General features: G+C 49.0%; 9 protein-coding genes across 9 annotated transcripts; 4 read left to right on the top strand and 5 right to left on the bottom strand.

Moving 5' to 3' along the window:
- Positions 1-1,545: 1,545 nt before the first annotated feature.
- ASPSYDRAFT_32371 (uncharacterized protein) lies at positions 1,546-2,634 on the top strand (the record flags this gene model as incomplete). The annotated part of the gene is made up of 1 exon (XM_040844973.1): positions 1,546-2,634. One exon carries the CDS (start codon positions 1,546-1,548, stop codon positions 2,632-2,634), a length of 1,089 nt encoding a protein of 362 aa, XP_040702125.1.
- Positions 2,635-2,796: 162 nt separating this feature from the next.
- Positions 2,797-3,833, bottom strand: ASPSYDRAFT_46344 (C2H2-type zinc finger protein). The gene is made up of 4 exons (XM_040847201.1): positions 3,757-3,833; positions 3,511-3,702; positions 3,364-3,443; positions 2,797-3,303 (listed from the first exon to the last, which is right to left on the bottom strand). The coding sequence occupies exons 1-4, from the start codon at positions 3,808-3,810 to the stop codon at positions 2,856-2,858; spliced, it is 774 nt and encodes a 257-aa protein (XP_040702124.1). The 5' UTR covers positions 3,811-3,833; the 3' UTR covers positions 2,797-2,855.
- Positions 3,834-7,943: 4,110 nt separating this feature from the next.
- On the bottom strand, positions 7,944-9,555 carry ASPSYDRAFT_32370 (uncharacterized protein; the record flags this gene model as incomplete). The annotated part of the gene is made up of 2 exons (XM_040844972.1): positions 7,944-8,646; positions 8,720-9,555. The coding sequence occupies 2 exons, from the start codon at positions 9,553-9,555 to the stop codon at positions 7,944-7,946; spliced, it is 1,539 nt and encodes a 512-aa protein (XP_040702123.1).
- A 2,991-nt stretch (positions 9,556-12,546) lies between these two features.
- Positions 12,547-13,088, top strand: ASPSYDRAFT_90491 (uncharacterized protein; the record flags this gene model as incomplete). The annotated part of the gene is made up of 3 exons (XM_040852345.1): positions 12,547-12,736; positions 12,789-12,874; positions 12,933-13,088. The coding sequence occupies 3 exons, from the start codon at positions 12,547-12,549 to the stop codon at positions 13,086-13,088; spliced, it is 432 nt and encodes a 143-aa protein (XP_040702122.1).
- A 220-nt stretch (positions 13,089-13,308) lies between these two features.
- Positions 13,309-14,249, top strand: ASPSYDRAFT_90490 (SDR family NAD(P)-dependent oxidoreductase; the record flags this gene model as incomplete). The annotated part of the gene is made up of 3 exons (XM_040852344.1): positions 13,309-13,351; positions 13,403-13,912; positions 13,972-14,249. 3 exons carry the CDS (start codon positions 13,309-13,311, stop codon positions 14,247-14,249), a joined length of 831 nt encoding a protein of 276 aa, XP_040702121.1.
- Positions 14,250-14,270: 21 nt separating this feature from the next.
- Positions 14,271-16,931, bottom strand: ASPSYDRAFT_1179147 (Hsp70 family protein; the record flags this gene model as incomplete). Its single annotated transcript, XM_040840337.1, has 10 exons — positions 14,271-14,841; positions 14,916-15,068; positions 15,121-15,319; positions 15,375-15,478; positions 15,543-15,648; positions 15,708-15,963; positions 16,011-16,080; positions 16,141-16,185; positions 16,240-16,810; positions 16,846-16,931. 10 exons carry the CDS (start codon positions 16,929-16,931, stop codon positions 14,662-14,664), a joined length of 1,770 nt encoding a protein of 589 aa, XP_040702120.1. The 3' UTR covers positions 14,271-14,661.
- A 595-nt stretch (positions 16,932-17,526) lies between these two features.
- ASPSYDRAFT_1179142 (uncharacterized protein) lies at positions 17,527-19,020 on the top strand. Its single transcript, XM_040840336.1, has 2 exons — positions 17,527-18,233; positions 18,289-19,020. Exons 1-2 carry the CDS (start codon positions 17,600-17,602, stop codon positions 18,780-18,782), a joined length of 1,128 nt encoding a protein of 375 aa, XP_040702119.1. The 5' UTR covers positions 17,527-17,599; the 3' UTR covers positions 18,783-19,020.
- Positions 19,021-19,047: 27 nt separating this feature from the next.
- Positions 19,048-20,142, bottom strand: ASPSYDRAFT_90487 (alcohol dehydrogenase catalytic domain-containing protein; the record flags this gene model as incomplete). The annotated part of the gene is made up of 1 exon (XM_040852343.1): positions 19,048-20,142. The coding sequence occupies one exon, from the start codon at positions 20,140-20,142 to the stop codon at positions 19,048-19,050; it is 1,095 nt and encodes a 364-aa protein (XP_040702118.1).
- A 221-nt stretch (positions 20,143-20,363) lies between these two features.
- On the bottom strand, positions 20,364-21,329 carry ASPSYDRAFT_90486 (uncharacterized protein; the record flags this gene model as incomplete). The annotated part of the gene is made up of 1 exon (XM_040852342.1): positions 20,364-21,329. The coding sequence occupies one exon, from the start codon at positions 21,327-21,329 to the stop codon at positions 20,364-20,366; it is 966 nt and encodes a 321-aa protein (XP_040702117.1).
- Between the last annotated feature and the right edge of the window lie 86 nt (positions 21,330-21,415).

Genomic DNA, 21,415 nt, shown 5'->3' with positions numbered 1-21,415 from the left:
TAGTACGAAACTATCAATAACTATCAGCTACCACACCTGAGTTCAGAATTCGCTTGATGGTACGACCAAATCTAATTTCACCGGGGTATACTCTGAGCCAATCATTCATTACTAGCTACTGGCGAAGTAGGTAGCTACTCGAGGAGCAGTGACCGACCGCCCCCACAATGGCATCCTTCCTTGGCATTACCAGAAGTATATATATAAGATGGGAACAAAAACACCAGAAGTCAGCCTTCAGGCTACACTTCGGCATTTCGATGGCTTCGATATCTACCGCCCTCGAGATGCTGTCAGACCCGAATCATTTGTTGCGGCCTGAAACTTGCACACGTGGTGGTTGGCAGGGTTCACACGCAGCGGGGAATATGGGGACAATCTCCGCAGCCACATACTCCGTACTTGCGCCGGCCGGCGATTATACCTCTTGAGTCATGATTCGGCCGTGTGGCTGGGACGCGCTAGAACTACTCAGCTAGTCATCTAAAATTAGCTGTGGGTTTGCACCACGTACCACGGCACCGCGTGTAATGTGATGATCCTTATTTCAGTGTGGCTGGACTGCGACGATGGACAAGTTGAGCCTCGGAGTCGGGGCTGGCCAGAGCTGACAATCTGGCGGGAACTGATAGGTCGATCAACTCGCGCCATTTGATTACAGACACTGGGGCAAATTACGCTTCTGCTGCGAAGCAAATCTGCATCCATCATGCCGGTCAATGGTGAATGGTCATCCAGGGTTTGCATTCAAGCCTCAGATAGGCGGCGAACAGGAAGTATAATATTGATAATCAAACTTACCTTTCTACCAATACAACACAAGGCAGCAGGACAATAGGCATCTTATCGTTTCTTCCGGAGCATTCACTGCACTCCGGAGAAATCTCGCATGTGAACTGGGGTTTTTAAAGTTCAGAACCCTTCTATCGTGCCCCACCAGCAATTTAGGATGGACGGAACAACAAACAAGCAGCAACAATAAAGTAGCAGCAAAGACAGAAAAAACAAAAGAGAACTGACGAAGAGTTCATCTAGCCAGCTATATCTTTCTATAGCTTGCACCTGCATGGTCACCTCTAACTACGTGGATTTATATCGGGCATCTTAACCAGGTGGTAAATACCAAGCATCTTGTCTTCGGGGTTTGCATTGATCATGATCGCCAACGACATAGTGCACTAAAGTAGAGCTATACTCATTTAAGTACCCCATATCCTAGTTAGCCCACAGATATACATCTCCATAATGGACCCTGATGTGGAGGAGACAACCAAACAATACCACAAACTGTCCGTTCAGCACCGTCCCAGCATACCGGTGAGGTTCCACCAGGACCCTTTAAAACAAGACAACATGCTCTCTAGTCGATGATTTCTGTCCCCCTACAGACTCCTTACCCTTTAAATTGTGATTTCTATCTTTCATACACCCATATAGTGTTCCAACCGTGGCTTTAGAACCATTGCTTCAGAAGATATGTGGTGAACGATGACCAAAAAGCTGATGCCGTTTGTATGATTTACCGGTCGTGTTCATATCCNAAAGATGACAGCCCAAGAGCCTTTCACAGACCATAAAACCGGACAGGCTTGTCTTCCAAGGAATCCTCCAATCCGGCAAAATGCGAAGGCCAACGTCAGATCAGTAGGGTCCCGTGGTGCGAATATGCTTCCATGGAGAAAAATTCGCACTCGGCCTAAGGGGATTCTGTCCAAACAACAATGCGGGTCATCGCCAAATAATAATAGCCTGCCTTCCCATACCGTCCAGCCGTGGAAGGCAGTCAACAAACAATCACCCGAAAACCATACCGACGATAACTCCATGGAAGGACACTCATCACGAATACACCTGTCACGCTGTAATGACCGCTTGAGAGCCTGCGACTGCCCGTATCCAGAGGAGGGACCCCTTTGTGCGGTTCCATCACTCGTCACAACAGTCAGTGGTGGTGATATCAACGCTGCGCCTCAGAGAGTGAACTTGTCGCACAGAGTTCTGGAATGGGCAAGTGGGCTCGAGAAGCAGGCTATGGATATCATAAACTATCCTTCTATTCTCTATGCCGGTGCATTCAATGCATATCCTGATCCAAACACCCCACCGAGAGGTCCCCATCTGGAAAAAGGCGACGGGGTTGACAGTTCCACTACAACTTCAAGTCTGGAAGAGGGAGGACCCGCCACTATTATCCAGTGCTCTTATACAATAGCGACCGAAGAAGTATTTCCCAGCACCATCCATGGAGTACCCTCTCGACCGGTTCCTGTTTCTCAACCACCCAAAGATGGCCCAACATCAACGCCTCCTCTGCCGCGTCCACCTGAGCCAAGAAAGCACAACCGCATTGAAGCTTTAGAGTTGAGGAAAGAGGACCTGGCCCAGCGCAGGAAATCTACGGAAAAGGCCATCTACGCTTTACTATGGAGTCCACAGCCAGACTCGGTCCTTTACGACATGCATGCAAGAGAAGAGACCAAGAGGACTACCACCAGACTCAACTCCGAGCTCGCCTCTGTCAGGAGGGAAGAGCATGAGGTCGGCTTGAGTCTTCTCCGGGCATTGAAAATCCAAGATGAGAAAAGCTGTTCTGGAGAGGGGACTAGTCTCTGGGTTAGTCGGTTTACCCGGTAGAAACGACCGTCATCTTGATATACGCCGTTGATGAATGTTTCCTTCCTTATCTTACGACCCCTACCACCCTCTCTCAGATAGTATCCACTCTTTCTTTTTCTTTTGTATTTTGTTGCATACTCGAGCGTTACGTTTGCTTTTGTTCGTGTCATCATACTCTGTGACCTTTTTTGTATATTCTTTTAAAGCTTCTTAGTATATAATTCTTAATTTCTAATCAATCACTGCGGTGGTTTTCCTATATATCCCATCCGGTTCTGTGGTTGCTGTAGCTGCTGTTGCATGAGTTGAAAATAACATTCCTGGGCATACTGCGCCGCTGGAGCCTGGGCGCAGGAATGATAATAAGAAGCTGCGACAGGCAGCTGTCCCTGAACGGGGACAGTAGCCGTGGCCGCGGGCGGAGTTATTGGTACGTTTATCTGAAACCCGACCTCTGCTGCTTGGGAAGGTATATTCGGATAGTAGCTGTCCCGGCTACCTTGTTGACAAAGTGAATACGGATTTTGTGGAGAGATAGGAGTAGGTGGAATATAAGGAAGACGAAATTGCTCTTCTTCCTTCTGCTCTTGCTTAATAGTTATACAGGCCTTTGACAGCGTTTGGATGGCCAGGTCTAGTGCGTGCGATGATTGTTGGTGGTTTCTGAGACTTGATTTGCGCCGGTAGCTTCAGGTATATGTATGTGAGCTTGAATTACCTAGATAACGGAGATGAAGTATTGCGTACCTTCGTTTGCAGGTTGGCTCAGGACATATATATGCGCGTTTATTCGAGTGGACGCCACGATGACGAGACAGACTCGAAGACTAATGGGATATCTATATTAGAATATGCTATCTAATCAATGGAATGATGGGTGGTTAGAGATCCTACATCAGAGAACGCCCTGCGACACCCGTTGTGGCTGCAAATAAAGGGCTTTTCGCCTGTATGTGTTCGAGTGTGGACTGTCAACGCGCTCCGTTGGATGAAAGTCTTGTTGCAGCCCTCCATACCACAGCGGTACGGTCTTTCGTTGGTATGGGTTCGGTAGTGTCTGCGGAGATCGGAGTTGCGTTGGAAGCACTGATTATCATCAGATTATTGTGGGAGACTGGACTTGGTAGGAAGAGTTGATACCTTTCCACAATCCTTCCAAAGACAAATGAAGTCACGCCTGGCACTGGAGGCCATGGCTTGGAGGCGCCGAATGAAAGGAGGGGCGTTTGAAAAACGGCGGCGGTGGTGGATGAGCCAAACCGGGGAGCGGAAAATATATTAAATCTATGCCTCAACCTTAACCTGAGTAGAAGGTTTCGGAAGTGAGGGGCTCGGAAGTAGGGCTGCGAAAAACGCCTAAGTCCGCGACCTGGAGAGGGCCAGACTCACTCCACAAGCTGGGGATTCGCATGACAGATCACCTGGGGAAGTCAATGCTGCAGCCGACTGCTACTCTCCGATAAGTACAGGGCCTGAGTGTCGTTCGAACCCCGATGTAAGATCTGACCAACTACTAACATGAAAAGGGTTCGCAATGTGTCATCAAAAAAGGTTTCTAAATACCTCAAAACATCAGTAACGAGGCCAAGGGGATTTCTGAGTGAGCATTCAGCGTGCGAGTAATGATACAGCAGAATAATGCAGAATACAGGTTTTTACTCAACTTAAGGCAACCATCTCCGATCTGCCTTTGGAGAACTATACTAGTATTTATTATACCGTTCATGCATCTGGCCCTGTGTGCCGAAGCCCTAGCGCATTGTCCCCTTCCATCGTTTCCCCAATCTCGGGCGACGATCATGTTCGTGATTATATGACAGATTAACTCATTTGCTATATTATAGGGGAAACTAATCTGCTAATCGGTATCTTTGCCATGTCCAATAACCATGCTACACGTGCAACCCCAAGTTCCAAGGTCCCTTACATGTTGCCCTGGCTGAAGGTTCGTCTACCTCTAAGCTGCTGCTGATAGTCTAATAAGAATCAGAGAACTGTTTGGTCTCCTGCAAAGCTATATGTGTTTGCCAGGATGTGTTTCTTGGCCCATTACGCTCGGGACGCTGAAGAGGCTCGAGTACGAACTAGTTGGCACATATGACAGCATAATACTTAACAAGGGCTTGAGCGGTTCAGCCGATCGACATAAAAGACAGGGATCATCCGATAACCACATCGTAGAGGCCCCTCTAGTTCTTGATTCCATCTCTTGCTACATGTTGGAAGTACCACTTGGCAGCTGTGAATTGGAGTGATGTTCGGTAGACTAAAAGATTAGCGTCATCTACCCTCCCCGCGGTCTGTAACCTGGTCATTATAAAACTCGGTGAAGTTATATAATGGTTACCTTCGTCCTAGTGCCAACCTAAGGATAGCAACCTAAGTTTGTAAAACAAGGTAAATTTATTCAGGAAGATAGCTACACTTATTCTGTCCTCACTGCAATTGACCAATTAGATCAAGCGCATGATTTTCCCGTAGCTGCATGATAAGTAGGCCCACTGTATGCAGCGTGAGGTAAGGTCTAGTGTTTTTTACCCTTTACGGCAAAACTGGCCTCGGCCAATCTACCCGGCCAATATCTGCTCAGGATCCAGGAAAAGAGGCTTGATCAAAGGGAGCTGAGCTGAGTGAATGGCATGTGCATTTTAACGGCAAGGCAACTGACCCTCATCTGCACGTACTTTTGCCGCGTGCGGGGCAGCATCAAACTCGGGGTCTGTTAGCCATTTAGTCATTTTACCAAAGTACTAAAGCTTTAATACAGGTTTACATTTACCAGCGCCGTGTAGCAAGGTCGATTGGCTTGCAAAAACTACTACGTAGAGGCCCGTGACTTGCTCTGATAACCACGGAGAATGTTTTGATACAGCATCCAAGCAACCAAATTACTGGAAACACTGAGACGATAATTAGTAGTTGATCGGAGCTGTATGGAGAAAATCGTACAATCTTACTTGCTGAGTGCGACGGCCCTATATTGGTATTAAACGCGCCAACGCAAAGCTCACAGCAGCAACATTACAGTCCTAGGCTGGGTGGGAGAAGAGATACTAGTTGTTTATGAGACGATTAGTAAACAGAGGGAGAAAAGCCCGTGAATACCAATTCAAACTACGATATCCTCCACCGGATAGAGCTTATTCACAGGTGTCCCCCCTATAATAAAACCGCTCTATTTGACAACTGCTCACAGTTGGAGGTGATTGAACATGGGCCAGACACTTTGGGTATTAAAATGGCTGCAAAGTACAAATACCTGGTTTCAAACGAGCGTAGGCACCATGACCTTGATATATTAATACTAATCTAGAGACGAGGCCCTCAATTTAAACGAATGTACAGGGTAGTGAACAACATCAGACACGTATAGGCGAGACAAAATCAACATCATCTGGGACAGCGAGAACAGTTATCCAGTGCAAAACAATACTGATGCTTAACCATTCAACATTTGTTCTCAATGGTCAACCAGCTATTGACTATGTTTCCGGGTTGTGGAAGGTAACCCAGATCCCAGACTTGCCCTCCCTATCTGCTAGTCCCGTAAAAGCGATCTTCCCCCGAGTGTCGTCACTTTGGATGACGATCCAACGCAGGAACTAAATCCATTCGGCATTTTGTGTGGCGTGGTATCGTAGATGAGTTCGTTGCTTCTTTGTCTGGAGGTCAACAAAGCGACTGAGTCCCGCTTATAAGAATCTGCCCTGGATAGCTGGACTGACGCCTTGAGTAACCCAAGAAAGTTCTCCGCAGGGCGGAGCGGCTTGCCATGGATAACTATGTCTCACACCCTACCCTCGGCCGTGTTGATATGGGCCCATTTTTCATGGACATCCTATCTTACTCCTTTGCCTTTATGGATACTTGTTCGCGTATTCTAATCGTGACAAAGAAACAGTCTCTTTCATCAATTACGCTTATCGTACTTTCTTACGTGATGAAAGGATTGTGATTGGGAAATATGCCCATACATAATCAGTTGAAGTATTCAAGATTTGCATTGCCCAAAGCCACCCCCGGTAATTAAGTAAATGTTCTAAACTGCTCAAATCCCATCAGGCCCGATATATACTTCGGCGAGTTAAGCAATGCCAGGGCTCTTGGCTCTGCTGCTCGGCTTCAAGTTTTGAAATGCCACCCAATGACCGTCAGACAACGGCGTAATCATAACACCATCAGTTTCCATAAATAAGATATCAGCCCCCGACACTTTCCTTTTCAATATGTACCATTCTCGATCCAAACGAGTAACCTTCAAATACCCCTCTTTATTCACCCCATGGCACCAGGTTTGCATTGCTTGTTCATTGATAGCAGTCATAAGGTATCGATTTCCTCTCGCGCCCTAACGTAAGTCGTTACTATGTTTCTTCCATGGCAGTTGGGGGAGATGGATGAAGAAACCTACGTGTGTTTCTTTCAGGTATGCGTAGAAAGGTATGGCTGACAGGTATTGTTAATAGGAATGCTTGCACTGAGAATTTGTGAAAAGCTAAGCTTAGAAGCAGAGGAAAGTACGGGTTTTGCCAGTGCAGAAACACTTGATTTATAGGCTACCACTGCCAGGTATCGGTATTGCGACCCTTGGTATAACCACAAAGGCCTAGGGTTATACTTAGATAAAGAAGTATTATGTTATCTCTTCTTTAATGGGACCGATCAATACCCTACAGACTCTTTGAATATCGTTCTTTGTAATATTGATGAAATGCTACTATTAGCTGAATGAGACTACAGACACTGTTGTCCGATAATAAAAAACAAATAGGTCATGGGGGCTCGTTTTTAGCAAAGGCCTTTTACTTATGGAATTGCACATAGCCACTCACATTCCGGCGTACACACTGGTTTTTGCTGTCTTTGACTACTGCTTTCAGTTTATAAATATATTACTACTAGATTAGAGAAACCTATCAAACGCCCTTTGTCGTACCGCATTTATCGCAGGAAAAGAGATAAAATCAGGGAGTCATATCGTAACACTGCATTCCTTATCTCTTACTATTCCTAAACCTAGAATTAAAGAATTGAAAGGATGCCGAAGATAGACGTAGTAATATGGATGGCCGGTGAAGAATAACAACATGTCAAAGTACAGCTACCCAAGATATGAGGTAGAATCCCGGAGCAAACTAAGTAAATATAATCATCCCGTGTATTCACTCTCTGTATTGGTGCTATCAAGGGTGGATGCGTCTCTGCAGGCACAGGAGGCATACTAAGAGCTACTCACATAGGATATAGGCACTAAGATACATGTATGGCCAGCCAGACAACACTACCTTTCTCGATTCATGCCTAGCAGAAAACGTCCAGCCTCACAATCACGCTCCCACGAGCTGCCGCGCAGCAAGAGATGCTTGTACTGTACCGAACGAGACCGCGAGCACGACCGCAACAACACCGACTCGGGCAGCAGCACGCTGCATTGGAGCCCGCGGATCCATAACATAGTCCAGGAATGCCCTTGGAGGGTGGTCATTGCCAAAGGTCTGGATCGCCAGTAGTCGCCATGTAAAACTGTCGAAATGTATCCGCGCAAAATACGTGCTCCATTCCTTGATAGAGCCGTCATCCCGACGAAAACGAGCTGGTAGAATCGCGGGGCTGAAGGGCGGATCTGGCTTTGCGAGACCAACCCAAACCTTCCAGGAGCTGGGAAACTCGTCAATGCATTGCAGGATGAACGGGTCGTCGGGCATTGACTCCGCGGTTGACTCGCCCGACTCGTCTTTCAGTAGTTTCCGGAATATCTTGCTTTGCCAAAAAAGAGCCCATTGGGATCGGATGACCTTCCAGGCGTTGCGCGCCTTGCCAGTGCATCGCAGGACGAACGGGCCATTGCGAGTTGACTCTGCCGTCGACTCAACCAACTCGACCAACTCTTCTTTCAGTCGGTTCCGGGATGCCGTGCTCTGCCCAAACAGAAGCCGATAAGACAAGATCACCTGCTGGCACACATTTTCTTCATTCTCCACCTCGTTGGGCCGCGCATAGTGCCGGCCTGGGAGGAGCCGATTCGTGATACTGATCCAACAGGCAAAGAAAAATATAGTCAGTATTCCGCACGATACAACGTGGCCAAGGAGTATTGACATACTTGGCAATTACTTCACATTTATTCCGGTTCAGTACGCGAACTGCGCATACTGATGGGTACCGGAATACAGACAGGACATTTGTGTTTCGGTCCAGTGACAAGTGCTCACTCAGGCTGCTCACCCACTTCAGGCGAACACCAGCATACTTCCTGAGGGACGCATAAGTCACGCATGGTTCATGTAGAACATCGCCAGTTGCACAAGTCAGCCGGTTGCCATCCATGTCCATTGGTGTAGGGACAGCGGCTTGATTGATCCGCTGGAATATGTCACTTAAAGTGGAATTCAGGGCCACTGAGCAGATGATCGTCTTCCCGTTGTATAGGGCCGTCAGCGAGAAAGCCTTCGCCGTTCCCTTTGAAGTCCTGACATCAACCAGATCATGCTTTTCCACGACAGGCATGATTGTTGCAGAGAGCCAGCATAAGGTGTGCAGTAATGCTTCCACTATTGCAAATTGAAGGTGCTCGTCGAGTTCCCGAAAAATGATATTTGGTTTGCCATGCGCAGACAGGAATTCTGTAGCCAGAGCCCCGACAGTTGGGTTGCTGTTCTGCAAAGACCTGCAAGTTTCGATGACATGGGCACACCACTCCCATTTCTGAGAGTGGTCTGTGGTGCACTCGATCTGCATCACGTCCCAGATGGCTTTATTAAACTCAGCGAACTGGGGGAAGCACACCTTTTCTACATGGTAGAAGAAGTGGTCCACTCCTGGATACTTATTGCGATCCTCACGGTTATGTAGGCCAAATAGCTCATTAATAGCAAGGTCGCGACCTCGGGGTGCTGCTGCAGCCTCGCCCTCTTGTTCCAATGTTGGATCTGCCGCCATTTCAATGTCTTCGTGAGCATTGGGGCGACTGCGGGGGCTCACCGCTGATGGTAACCACCTTCGTAGCATCTTCAAGCTTGCAGGAGTTTCGGAAAAGCGGGATCTGCGCGGTCCGGCTTGAAGGAGAGGACGTGGAAGTGCTGCTCGTCTAAGAAGCATCATCATGGCATTTAAGTAACCCTTCCAGAGGCAGACACAAGTGTCTTGCGAGCGACCAACGTTACCATGGCAAACAACATTCAAACAGGAGGCCCGGGACTGCGATGGCGTTTGTGTCCTTTTCGTCCATCCCGTCGGTTGGTCGCCTGGAATCACCGGCTTCCGTGTCTCTTTTCGCCTTCTGAGTGGAAGTGCAAACCAGAGATGCAATCACTTCGCGATTACGATGGATGAGGAGTCCAGTAAAGAGGGTCGGGGGTAAAATTAGGTCAGACAAAAAGCCGAGCATCCAAGTACGATTCAGGTGGCACAGCCAAGCGCAGGCTGGTCTGCAGCCTTATCTGCGTTTGATCTCGAGCGAAGTGTTTGGGTCTTTCCTTTTGTCAACGCCTGAAAAGCTGAGGTTACGACTTCTTCTCCCCTCCTCCGTCCCCTCGATGTCTCTCCCATCGTTTGCAAGACCGGACATGCCGTTAGGGTTGCCTCCACGTCTTTCCACGCCCGAGCCGTCGTCATTTCTTTCTTTCTTCCCCCCTCGGTCGCTGATAGGCACTGAGACTGAAGTTATCCATCGTGCTAGTGACACTTTCTAACAGCTTCCACCTCATCTCTCCTCTGTGGGCGCCGATCCAGCTTGTCGATTCCAGTTACCTAGCCGCCATCAACACCTAGTAAAGTACAATCTATAAGACATTTCCCGCGTTCTAGTCTAGTAGTGCGTTTATCTTAGAGTATGAGAAAAAAAGAAAAAGAAAAAGGAAAAGAGGAAAAAGAAAAAAGAAAAATACCACGGTGGGTGCGATTAGAATAAGCGTCACTTAGAGAACAGTCGATAGGAGACAAAAGCAACCCGCGCAATAGTAGCCGTGCAAATGGAGTTAGTAAGCAGTAGCCATAGCAGCAGAACTAGTCCAACCGTCTCCAGGTCCTATAATCACCCTGGTTTGAGAAAATGGAGAGCTGTCTGACAGTTATTAACAGCATAGACAGCAAACAATAGGACATCTTTTGGAGTGACAATCGCATACACCATGTTGGGCTGCCTGTTGATGATAACCATGTCCTCAAAGAAACACCTCCACCTAGTGCCTGTATTCAACCGAATAGAGGAAGTTCGAATCAAGGTCATTTGTAGCAACCGACGAATCAGGGCCACTAGACACGCAGACCGAACACGCGGCCATTAAGGCTCCTTGCCTAAATCCTGATCGCCTGACTCTCTACGTCTGCGTCCGCCCGGTTGATGCTTGTGTTGGATGGCGACACACTAGGCCGGGGTGCCTGGTAAAGACAGCGCAATAATAATAACAAAAGCAATCAGCCCTCAGCCCCAGGTTTGCCTGTAACCGCTGAGTACCTCATATTCAGGATCCAGCTGACTCCCATACACCGTGATAATGATGAATATTCACGTCCGCGAGGTGATCATGTAAGAAGCAATAAAACAGGCAGTATATATATTGCATCTCAAAAGAAAATACTAGTAGCACAGGCAGACAAGAAAGTAGTCCTTCCTTCCCGTCGACATCAACCCCCGTTGTTGTAGTAATATGAACCGAAAATATCCGTGTAAAGACCAGCCCCCCGGGCTCAGGATGACCGGAGGTGGGGGATTATATGAGCCAGCATTAACGATCGAGAAGAGCGGAAATGGTAGAAACAAACAAGCCGGCCCTTTGGAACGCCAGACGTGTCCGCAGCTTAGACATTCACGCCAGCACCAGCGGCATCATGGCTAAATTCGTTTGTTCTGGAAGGTAACCCAAGAGCGTCCGGCAGTGTCTACTGAATCCGCTAGGCGTGTTACGACAACGCCCTGGACAGTGTATTCAGTGAATCCAGAGTCCTCCTTGAATGTATACCATTCAAGATTGATTCGACTGACGGTTCGTTGGTAAACCCCATACCACCTGTCCACTGCATGCTCGCTCGTCGCAGTGATAAGATACCGGCCCGTTTCAGGGTTCTGCATTGCAACTATTATTAATCTCATTTAATTCCGTAAATTGGGCCGGGATAGCTGGGGGTCTTACGATTTCATTCGTAAGATACGCATAGAAAGGCATGATGACCAAATCAAGCAAGTGTCTGAACGGATGAACTGGTGTTTGAGCTGAGGTTTAGCTGAAGGGTGGAGGAGAGCGCGATCCTAACGAACAGATGCGAATACAAATTCCACTCAAGGGACAGCTTGATTTATAGACTACCAGGACAGCAATCCTGGGCTAACCAGGAAAGCTTGCGATTATATTTAGATAAAGAAACCCGAACTCCATTTCAATGGGACCAGTGCCCGACAGACTCTTTCAACATCGTTTCTTAAATAGGAGACACAGTATTATGATTTGCTCGACCAGAACAGACTCGGTTGCCCGATGGCAAAGAATAAAGAGGTCGCGGGCCGTAGAGTTTGGTAAACGCTTCCAGACCTGACGCGATTAAACATCTTGCCTTTGTCCTCCCAGCGCCCGATTCGACAAGGCAAGGTTTCGATGTTTCCCACAGCCGATCACGGTACATCCATTAATGATGGGACGTTGGACCAAGGTCGTAGGCGTGATGCAGGAAGCGGCTGCAGTGATAAAAATACATCCCAGTCTGTCACATCTCTGGCTCGCACGTTCCTGGATTCTGAGAAACCGTGGGTCAGCCCTGGATGACGTCAGGAAGTGTCCGGCGAGACTGAGGCTGCAAGAATAACTACCGACGTCAAAATGAACCAGGCATAAGCATTCGAAAGGGAACGGCAACAGTGACGTCACACCCATGGCCGCATATACATAACCAGCCGGCCGCGACACCAATCTCCCATCCTCACCAACTATCAGAAAAATGGAGAAACAGACAGCTACCAACTACGACGGCGCCCAGACGACAGGTGTCCGCGTCAATGACCCCGGCGCCGATGGTTTGAATCGCGACCAGGCGTACGATTCCGGCTTCAAGTACCAGATCCCAGAAGCGGGACAACGAGATAACAGCGAGCCCAGCTACCAATCCCACGGCGCAGTTGGAGCAGACAGTAAGTTTCAACTCTTTCGAACGAGTCAAATAAACGGTTTCTCACAGGACAGAACCACAAACAGGACCCCAAACCACAGGTGGAGATATAGGCGAGAACCTCGGCGGCTCGGTAAGGGGAGTTTTCGCAGGTGTCCATGTACGTGCAGCATCAACTCCAACCAAGCTGACAGTCCAGACAATGCTGACATTACCAGGGCGCCGGCGAGTGGCTGCGTGGAGGACTCAACTCTGCAGTCGACCGCACCTTTGGCACCGACGAAGGGGCAACCAGGAACGACGCCATCGCGCGCGCAGGCCAGGAGCAGATCAGATCGGGCAAGTTTAGCGGCGATACCCACGCAAATAAGTAATACATCAATTGAGTGAAATGTACATAATATCCCCCAAGTCCGGCAATCTGGAGTCCTTGTTTTTACAGTGCCGGAGTTAAGGCGGGGGGCGCGTTAACCCCGGCGTGCCCGGACAAGGAGCGTCCACCGTAGTCCATGTAGCCCCCCAGCTCTTCCCCCTGCCTCTCTTTCTGGTCTCCGAATATCAAATGTTGACAGACCCTGGCAACGATCGACGATTATGTCCCTCCATCTCAATGGCATAGCCCTGGTCACCGGTGCAGGTAACTTGTAGCTTCGCCATCCTCTTCTCACCCTTCTGAATCGCACAACAGGCCATGGAACCGGACGAGAGTGCGCCCTCGGATACGCTGCCGAGGGCGTCAAAGGCATTTTGCTCGCCGACGCCAACTACGACGCCGCTCTCGATGCCGCACAGGAGAGCGAGACCGTCGCAACACACCCGGCCTTCACGGCGGTAGCCATACAAGTCGACATGACAGACCCCGCCAGCATCGCAGAGATGATCAGCAAAGTAATGAAAACATTCGGCAGGGTCGACTACTATGTGGATAGCACAAGGGCAGGGTATGCAGATGTCTCAGCGACGGAGTCGGAGTCATCGGGGCTAGATCGCATCTGGCAAGACAGCGCCGAGGGAACACTACACTGCATCCACGCCGTGGCGCAGGTGATGAAGAACCAGACTGCTGGGAAGTACAAGTACCGCGGACAAGTACGGGAAGCTGGCCGCGGGTCCATCGTTACCGTGGGGGCACCCAGTATCGGCCTGGGAAAGGATACCGTTCCTGAAGATGCAGTCCTGGGGCTGATCCGTAAAGCCGGTGGGTAGTGCAACTCCACCTGAATAAGCCAGAGCTGATGTACACGTTCTAATGGGCAGGGATTGGCCTAGCTGCGTGTGAAATTCGCGTGAATGCAGTCTGTCCGGGCTTGACGGACAACGTTGACCCAGTTCTTGATGGGAAGATTGATCCGCTGGTGATAAAGAGCGCCGTTCCCATGGCCCGGAAGGCGAGGCCTGAAGAGATCGCCGACATTGCCTTGTTCCTGAGCAGCCCGAGGGCTAGCTATGTGACAGGTGCGGCCTGGGTCGTTGATGGTGGTATGAAGGTACAGGTTGAGATAGCCAACGAGATGGGGAATGAACTAGGGCATTAGTACCTATTACAGTATAGAGCCTCTTGGAGGTTATTTGCAGACCTCACCAACTATATCCATTCTGTCCAGTGGACTGCATATGAAGGCAGTAAACCAGGCTGCTTACCCTGATCATGGTTAGAAAACTCAACCTCGGGTCATACCGAAAATGTAGCATTTTCCACATATCCGCCACAATTTGGACGGCATCACCGCGATACATGTTGTATTTATTATCAGAAATAAACTCGAAATTATTCAACAATTGGATTATGTGACTCAGGATCAAAAGCATTCCTTGTATTTCCCAGGCCCAACGGATACCAAAGAAAGTCTCTATTCCAATTTGGACCAACCTCTTGCCAGCACCAAGTCGATAAACAGCTCTGGTCACATTTCCTCGGCCACTGGAGAGGGTAACTGAGAAGGCGCGTCAGTAAGATCTAGTATGCGCGAAATTAATCGAAGTTGCGCCGATGAGCTGTCCGTGCGAGTGTGCTTCGAACTTCAGGATTCCTTCTTGTGCCCCGAATATAACCCTGATCTGGAACTGTACGTCGTAGACGGTTTTCCCGTTTCGAATCCTGTGATTAAAGTTTGACAGATCCACATTCTCAAGATTAGCCATGATTTTGCCGACTTTACGTACGTCTGCAACTACCCAGTCAGCTATGGCTCGATCCAAACAATGTATGCATACTCGCCCTTGTGTTCTTTTCGCCGCGGAGCCTGCTGTATGTCGCATGAGTAGAGAGGGATTATAAATACCAAGGGACTCCCTTCCAAATGTGCTCGCCGCACTCTCGCCTCATGGGAGTGGCCGTCAAATATTCTTTGCCCCTATTATCACAGGTCAGCAGGTTTCTGGTAATAGTAACAATCCGTGAAGTACCTTTGCAACCATCCATCTCATGTATCCTGGAGCGTATCTTTTTCCGTCATACTGATCCACATATGACCACTTTTTAATATCAATACCCTTCTGGAAGGGCATGGAGATCTCAAATCCATAATGTCTACGGGACATCCTATTGTCAGCGCGAAGGCCTTCTAGTCCGCGAAGCGCTGCTCCTTGAACAATGGCCGCCTGTCTTCATAGTAATGGTCAGTAAACCATTCGTAGAATAGCTAACAAATTCGACTCACGCATTATTCGGCACAGTGACCGTGATGTTTCCCGTCGCAAAAGCGTTGCGGAATGCGTTCCGTAGGTACTCAGAGTCTCCGAAGCCCCCGACAAGAATGATTCTCTGGCTATTTCAGCTTTGCATTGGATGGGCGCTGAGGCTATGTTAGTGACCGGTTTAAACCTACATTGATTGCCTGGCGCCCTGCCTCTTTATTAGCATCCACAATCTGCTGGCGAACCAACGCTAGAATCTTCTCCACCACGGGGTCAAAAAGAGATTGAAGATTGTTCCTGTGGATCGATTAGAAGAGCACTGTACGGTGGGTAAGAGGTTGCTGGATATTACTAACTTGGAAATAATAACTAAACTTTCGTCTTCATTGAAGTATTCCGGGTTCACTCCAACGGGGTTCATATTCAGAAATAGCTCGTGCTTCATCTCAGCAGAAGGGTAGCCAAAGTCTCTTTTGATGATCTCGAATTTGTTCATGAACTCGCTTCCAGGCGCCGTCCGACGGCGTGGAAGGTCACTGAAGGCTTTACCAAAGATCTCGCTCATCAGATTGTAGAACTTACGGTCAACTGCTGTCGAACCGCACTTTCCTCCTGCATCCAGTAAGAAAGGATAGAAACAAAAGTGGCCAGTTGCTTACCAATGCCTGTGCAAAGCTCTTCAAACTTAAGAGTAGGTTGCACTTGCTTAACCAAGTACGTAGTAATATTCTATTCAGAAATTCCGTGTTGGCGTCATAAAACTGGGAATATAAAGCAAGAGAAACGCACCACAGTTCCTCCACCGCAGTCACAAACAAGAACACCATCGTCAGGCTACATCGGTCAACCTGTGTACGGCAACTCTCATCACGACGTAGGATATCTCACCGTCACTGTTAGTCCCAAACCATCGTTGACCGATCTCCTGAGAGCTGCAATGGCGGCCGCTTCAGGCTCTGGAATAAGACAGATTGTGTCCTGGATATTGCCCTTTCTCGAACCAAATCCAGCCTTTCGGGCAGCTTCCAGAGTTGAATTCTTGGCCTCATCGGACCATATAGCGGGTACTGTGAACCAGAATTCAAGAGGAGTAAGTTTGAGCGCCTCTTCGGTGATTTGCTTTGCAATTGTGGTGAGGATATGTTCGTAAACGCCAGATAGGAAGTCACTGGCAACCTGCACAGCATCTTTGTCTTCCGGCAGTCTAAACATCCCGATAGCTACAGCGCCCTCGAGTGCGGCGTCGTAGCTTGTGAGAGGAGTGCCTCTGTCCAGGAGCAGTTTCGTCCACGAATAGGACATCATTCCCCGTTCAACCTGATAACCCCAGCGGTGTTTTCCATTATTATCCGTGGCGTACGCGATTCGAGAAAATGTCTTCAGGACGGTTTCGGTGTGTCTCGCTCGTCCGGGCCAGGATTTTATAAGGACAATGTCATCGATTGTTTTGCCTCGAGTGCTAACGTAACTGGCTCCTTGACAGGCTTAGTAGACTCCATAGCCATCACGCTGGGTAGCTCACCGGTAAACGTAGCCCCATAATCAACACCAACGATGATCTTGTGCCTATCACGGGCCATTTCCAAACCCAGCCTCCTGGGAGGTGAAGGGAATCGTATGTCAGTATGGGGGAAAAGGAAGTTCCGCAGTCTTCAGGTGGCAGGTGTCTGACAAAAAGGCGAGATGGGGGATGGGAAGAGCTCAGTGTTATGTACAGAGCAAAACGAAGGCGAGGAAAAAGGTGAAGAAGGTTGAAGCTCCCTGGGGGCAAAATTTTGTTTTCTCATTTCTCTCACTTGTGTTGGCTTCGCAACAACTACTAAGCCGGTAGTAATCTCCAACCACATCTTTCGTTTTGTCTAATCCTGTCTTCATTTCCAAGCCATTATCCAGTTCAGTCTTCTCCAAAGATTCTGTTTCTCAATTGCACGCCACTTTTGATTTGCAATGGAGTCGCAGGCTGGTATGTTGCTCACCCTCAGTTGTTATGCCGCATACTCATTACGAGACTCAACAATAGATCGATTCCCTACGAGCCTCGGGTGATAGTCCCAACACAGGACCGGGACATGGTATGGACTCGGGGCCGAATACCACTCCACGGGCACGCCCTCGTGGTGAAATCGCCAGCCGCGGTGGCCACGGCCTGACTCCCAGTCCATCAATTGACTCTGGCTTTAGATTCCATGGGGAACGAGAGTATCTATTAGCCAAGCTGAGGCGGGCAGATCGTCGTATCGACCATCTCATGGCGAAAAAAAGGACGTGCCATCGGGAGCTTGAATCACTCGAGGAGAGCAGAAAACAGGCCGAGAATGACAACACATGCCTCAAATATCGTCTACGCCAGGCTTCGGAGTACATCGAAGCAAAGACTGGTTATCTTAGGACAACACAAGATGATCTCACACTCTTAAAACGCAAGTTACGACAGACACGTCGTGACAACGCCAAATTACAGGAGGAAGTCCGAGTCGCACAAGATGCGGTTTTGCGTGCTACGGAAAAGAAAGAAACGGCCCCAATGGAAGACAGAGACGTCCGTGACCGATTTGTAGTCCTCGAAGAGAAGCTCAGAGGATGGGCTAGGAACTATGCGCTGGACGATATAGCCAGGCTGCATTCGGTCTCGACCAGTGAGATGAACCAAATCATAGCTCAGCTGGATGGGTACTGCATTCAGGAAGACTGGTCGAAACTGCAATCTCGCTTCTCGCCTCTGACGAAGAAGATACCTTTCATGCTTTCGCAAGCAATCCTAGCCAAAACGATATTCCAGGATAAATTCGACAGCGCTTTTTTTGTGTTCCCAACGTCGCCAACACATTGCAACACCCCGAATCGTGAACAATTGGACGCCCTATACCAAACCCTACGACATTGTGGTAAGATACGCTGCCTCTATCTCTCACCTACCAATACTGACGTATATCGCAGCAGATGAGCCTGCAAGCCATGTGTGGCGCTCTCAGACGCTTTCAATGTTGAGTAAATGCCAAAGGAAACCCAGTGGGCAACCACTTATTGAGGACGCTCTACATGAAATGAGCATCCGCCTCGCCAACAAAGTCCTCAGTGGACCTCTCCATGTCTTGCTGGCCGGGGAATTCCATGTCACGAAACGCACGGAGGCCCTACGTGCTCTAATAAATGCCGCAGGACAGCTTGCATTTCGCCTATGGTCGCAGCGTACATTCATAACTTCTTGGGGTCTAGATCAGCTTGAGATATTTTCGTCAGGAGACGGTTTCATGTCCGCCCATCGTCTCCATCGTCTCGAGGAGGACGATAATAAGCTGGACGATGGCAAAATTGTCATCCTTACCCACCCTTTGGTTCTAGCATGGGGTGATGAAAATGCTGAAAACTACGACCAACACAAAGTTTGGGCGAAGGCTGTCGCTTGCGTGGAGGAACATTCATATATGTAGTATACCGTGCTCTGCTACGACCCTGATCGCACCTTTCGTAAGGGAGACACGCGCAGTATGCCAGATTGAATCAAAACGAGACGACTTATTATGGCTGATGAGGATGACGAATTGTAAAATGAGGGGAAAATATCTTCTTCTAGGTAGCATCTCCTGGAATTATTCATCAGAAATGCAAGTTTGTTTAACATGTCCATGGCCAAATGAATAAGTCACACATCGACTTCTCCCTCCCATCCATGAACTTTACTACCAAGAAGCTAACCTATGATTCCGAAACAACATCGATGACAGTCAACCACATAGGCTCCCGACGGCCTTCGATCCGCTTGATCACATCCTCCGCCTCCGAGAATGCGAACCGATGGGTTATCAAGTCATCAACAATCAACTTCTTCTCAGCCAGCCATTGGACAATCTTATTCTCGTGCTCGCGAGCATGTCCCCGACATCCAACAATCGTCCAACATTTTCCCATCACCAAAGCCAGTGGGACGGGCAACGGCGCCGCATTTGAGCCCATATGGACCAACGTACCAGCAGTTTTCAATATGGGGAGAATCTTCCCGATCAATCCACCAGAGGGCAAATAGTCGATTATAGCATCCACACCGTCTGGTGCAGCTGCACGCAGGTTCTCAAGCAGTGTCGGTTGCTCTAGCTCGCCATCCTTGTTTGACGTAACGATAACTGCAGTCGCGACAGCCGTCAGACTTCTCATAGCCTCTAGCCGTTCACGAGATCGTCCAACGAGAAGAATCTTCTTGATACCAAACTCCTGTGCAAGCCGCAGGGTTACGGCACCCATTGTCCCAGATGCAGCCGTCACAAGAAGGACAGACTCTCTTGGCAAATTTGCACGTTCGAGAGAATACAACCCCGTTGCAACATCGTGAACCTTGGCTGCAGTAGCGAAGGAAATATTGGCCGGAATAATATCAACATTCCAATACGGCACCCTCGCGTACTCGGCTACTCCTCCGTCGTGATATCTATTGTACAGAGGCGAACTCTGTCCAAACTGTCCAAATCCAATCATTGCTCCTTGACCGCACATGTGTTCCCGTGCGCTGGTGCAGTACTCGCATCGTCGACAGGACAAGACAGCATTGACGCGGACACGGCTTCCAATGGCAAGTTCTGCTGGGACCCTTTCTCCAATCTTGGTGATTATTCCAGCCATCTCGTGGCCCACCGTTGAGGGTGTACGGGCTCGGCCCATCTCCAGGAGTCTGAGGGCCCCGGGTGTAACGCCGGCAGCATGGACTTGTATCAAGACATCGTCGGGTCCGGTTTCAGGAATCGGAGTCTCCTCCAAATGAAGGCCGGATGTACGATCTGCTGCTCGAAGGGCTTGCATTATGGAAGTTGTGAATTATTGTAGTTGATAAAGCTCATTAGTTGCCATGCCATTAATATAAGAGGGCTAGGGCTCCGATGTTCGGGCTCCGAAGCTGCCGTATGACCTGTTACAATCTGGTCTATCGGGGGATTTCTGCTCGGAGACCGGATGGAATTATTCAAACTGACTGATGGAACATGGCCCGTATCATCATTCGTCTCATTATGCCTGAGTTTCCCTTATATGGCCGCCACAGCTAACAGCCCCATAACCGCAACACAAAACAGGCTTGGCCGATGAGAAACAGCAAAGTCTCCAGCGTCTTCCTGTTTGTTTGTTGAAGTCTCGCTAGAACGGCTGCTGTCGTTGTCATTATCATTGCCATCTTCTTCCTCATCCTCGTCCTCATCCTCATCCTGACTTGGGCCATCAGCAGTACTCAGCGGCTCCAACCAAGCCACATCAGCCCTCTTGAACGCAGAACGGCAAGCCTCCGTCTCATTATTAAGCACTTCCACAGTACCCTCAAACAGATAATCCCTGATACACTCCACCTGCTTCTCATTCTGCAACTTCGCCTTGCACGGGTCTCTATCACCATCATCACTGTCCCCAAGAAACGGACAATACAAGGAAGTCGACTCCCTCACAGCCCACGAGCCACTAAAAGCCGGACACTCGTCAACCGGAATCTCAAAATCCAGGCCACTCCCGTCTTCAACAACGCTGAAAAACTGTACCCCAGACGCAATCACCTCCAGGATGTTATAAACAATCGTATTCGGTGGCCTCGTCGTACAAGGCGTCGTGGAATACTCCCACTCAAGTCTATAAGACCCGGCCTTCATCGTCGTAAAGTTGTACCCCAACATGGGCACAACAGCCACATCATCAAAATACCATTGGAAATCATTCAAGGAAAAGATAGAGTCGCTTCCGTATCCGCTTATATAGTCCGCGTCGCTCGCGCCAGGGGTTGCGTTGTAAAGCTTCCAGCTTATGTCCCATTCGAAGCGGTAAGCGGATTTTACGTCTTGGATTGCGAGCACGACGGGGAAGCGGGACAGGTTGTTGTAGGTTTCGTTGCGGGGGAAGAGGACGTCGATTTCGATCTGGGCGTTGTATGGGATTTCAGTTGCGATGGTGGAGGAGCACAGGAATAGCCACCAGAGGCTGGTGGGTGTGAGGAATTGGAGGAATCGCATGGTGCGGATGATGTGAGTGATGGGAACAGGAGGAGCGGATTTCTCTGGTTTTCTTTCTTTCATTCCCCATGGTCAGGCGGCTTCAT

Source organism: Aspergillus sydowii (genome assembly GCF_001890705.1).
Source record: "Aspergillus sydowii CBS 593.65 unplaced genomic scaffold ASPSYscaffold_6, whole genome shotgun sequence".
In the NCBI taxonomy this organism is placed as follows: domain Eukaryota; kingdom Fungi; phylum Ascomycota; class Eurotiomycetes; order Eurotiales; family Aspergillaceae; genus Aspergillus; species Aspergillus sydowii.
This window is presented reverse-complemented; position numbering and strand designations above follow the sequence as displayed.

Coding starts and splice junctions, on each gene's coding strand:
- ASPSYDRAFT_46344 (XM_040847201.1), bottom strand. CDS start 3,810: ATGGCCTCCAGTGCCAGGCGTGACTTCATTTGTCTTTGGAAGGATTGT. Junction 3,703..3,756: donor TTTGGAAGGATTGTGGAAAG/GTATCAACTCTT, acceptor GATGATAATCAG/TGCTTCCAACGCAACTCCGA. Junction 3,304..3,363: donor GAGCCAACCTGCAAACGAAG/GTACGCAATACT, acceptor ATATACCTGAAG/CTACCGGCGCAAATCAAGTC.
- ASPSYDRAFT_1179142 (XM_040840336.1), top strand. CDS start 17,600: ATGGCGAAAAAAAGGACGTGCCATCGGGAGCTTGAATCACTCGAGGAG. Junction 18,234..18,288: donor ATACCAAACCCTACGACATT/GTGGTAAGATAC, acceptor CGTATATCGCAG/CAGATGAGCCTGCAAGCCAT.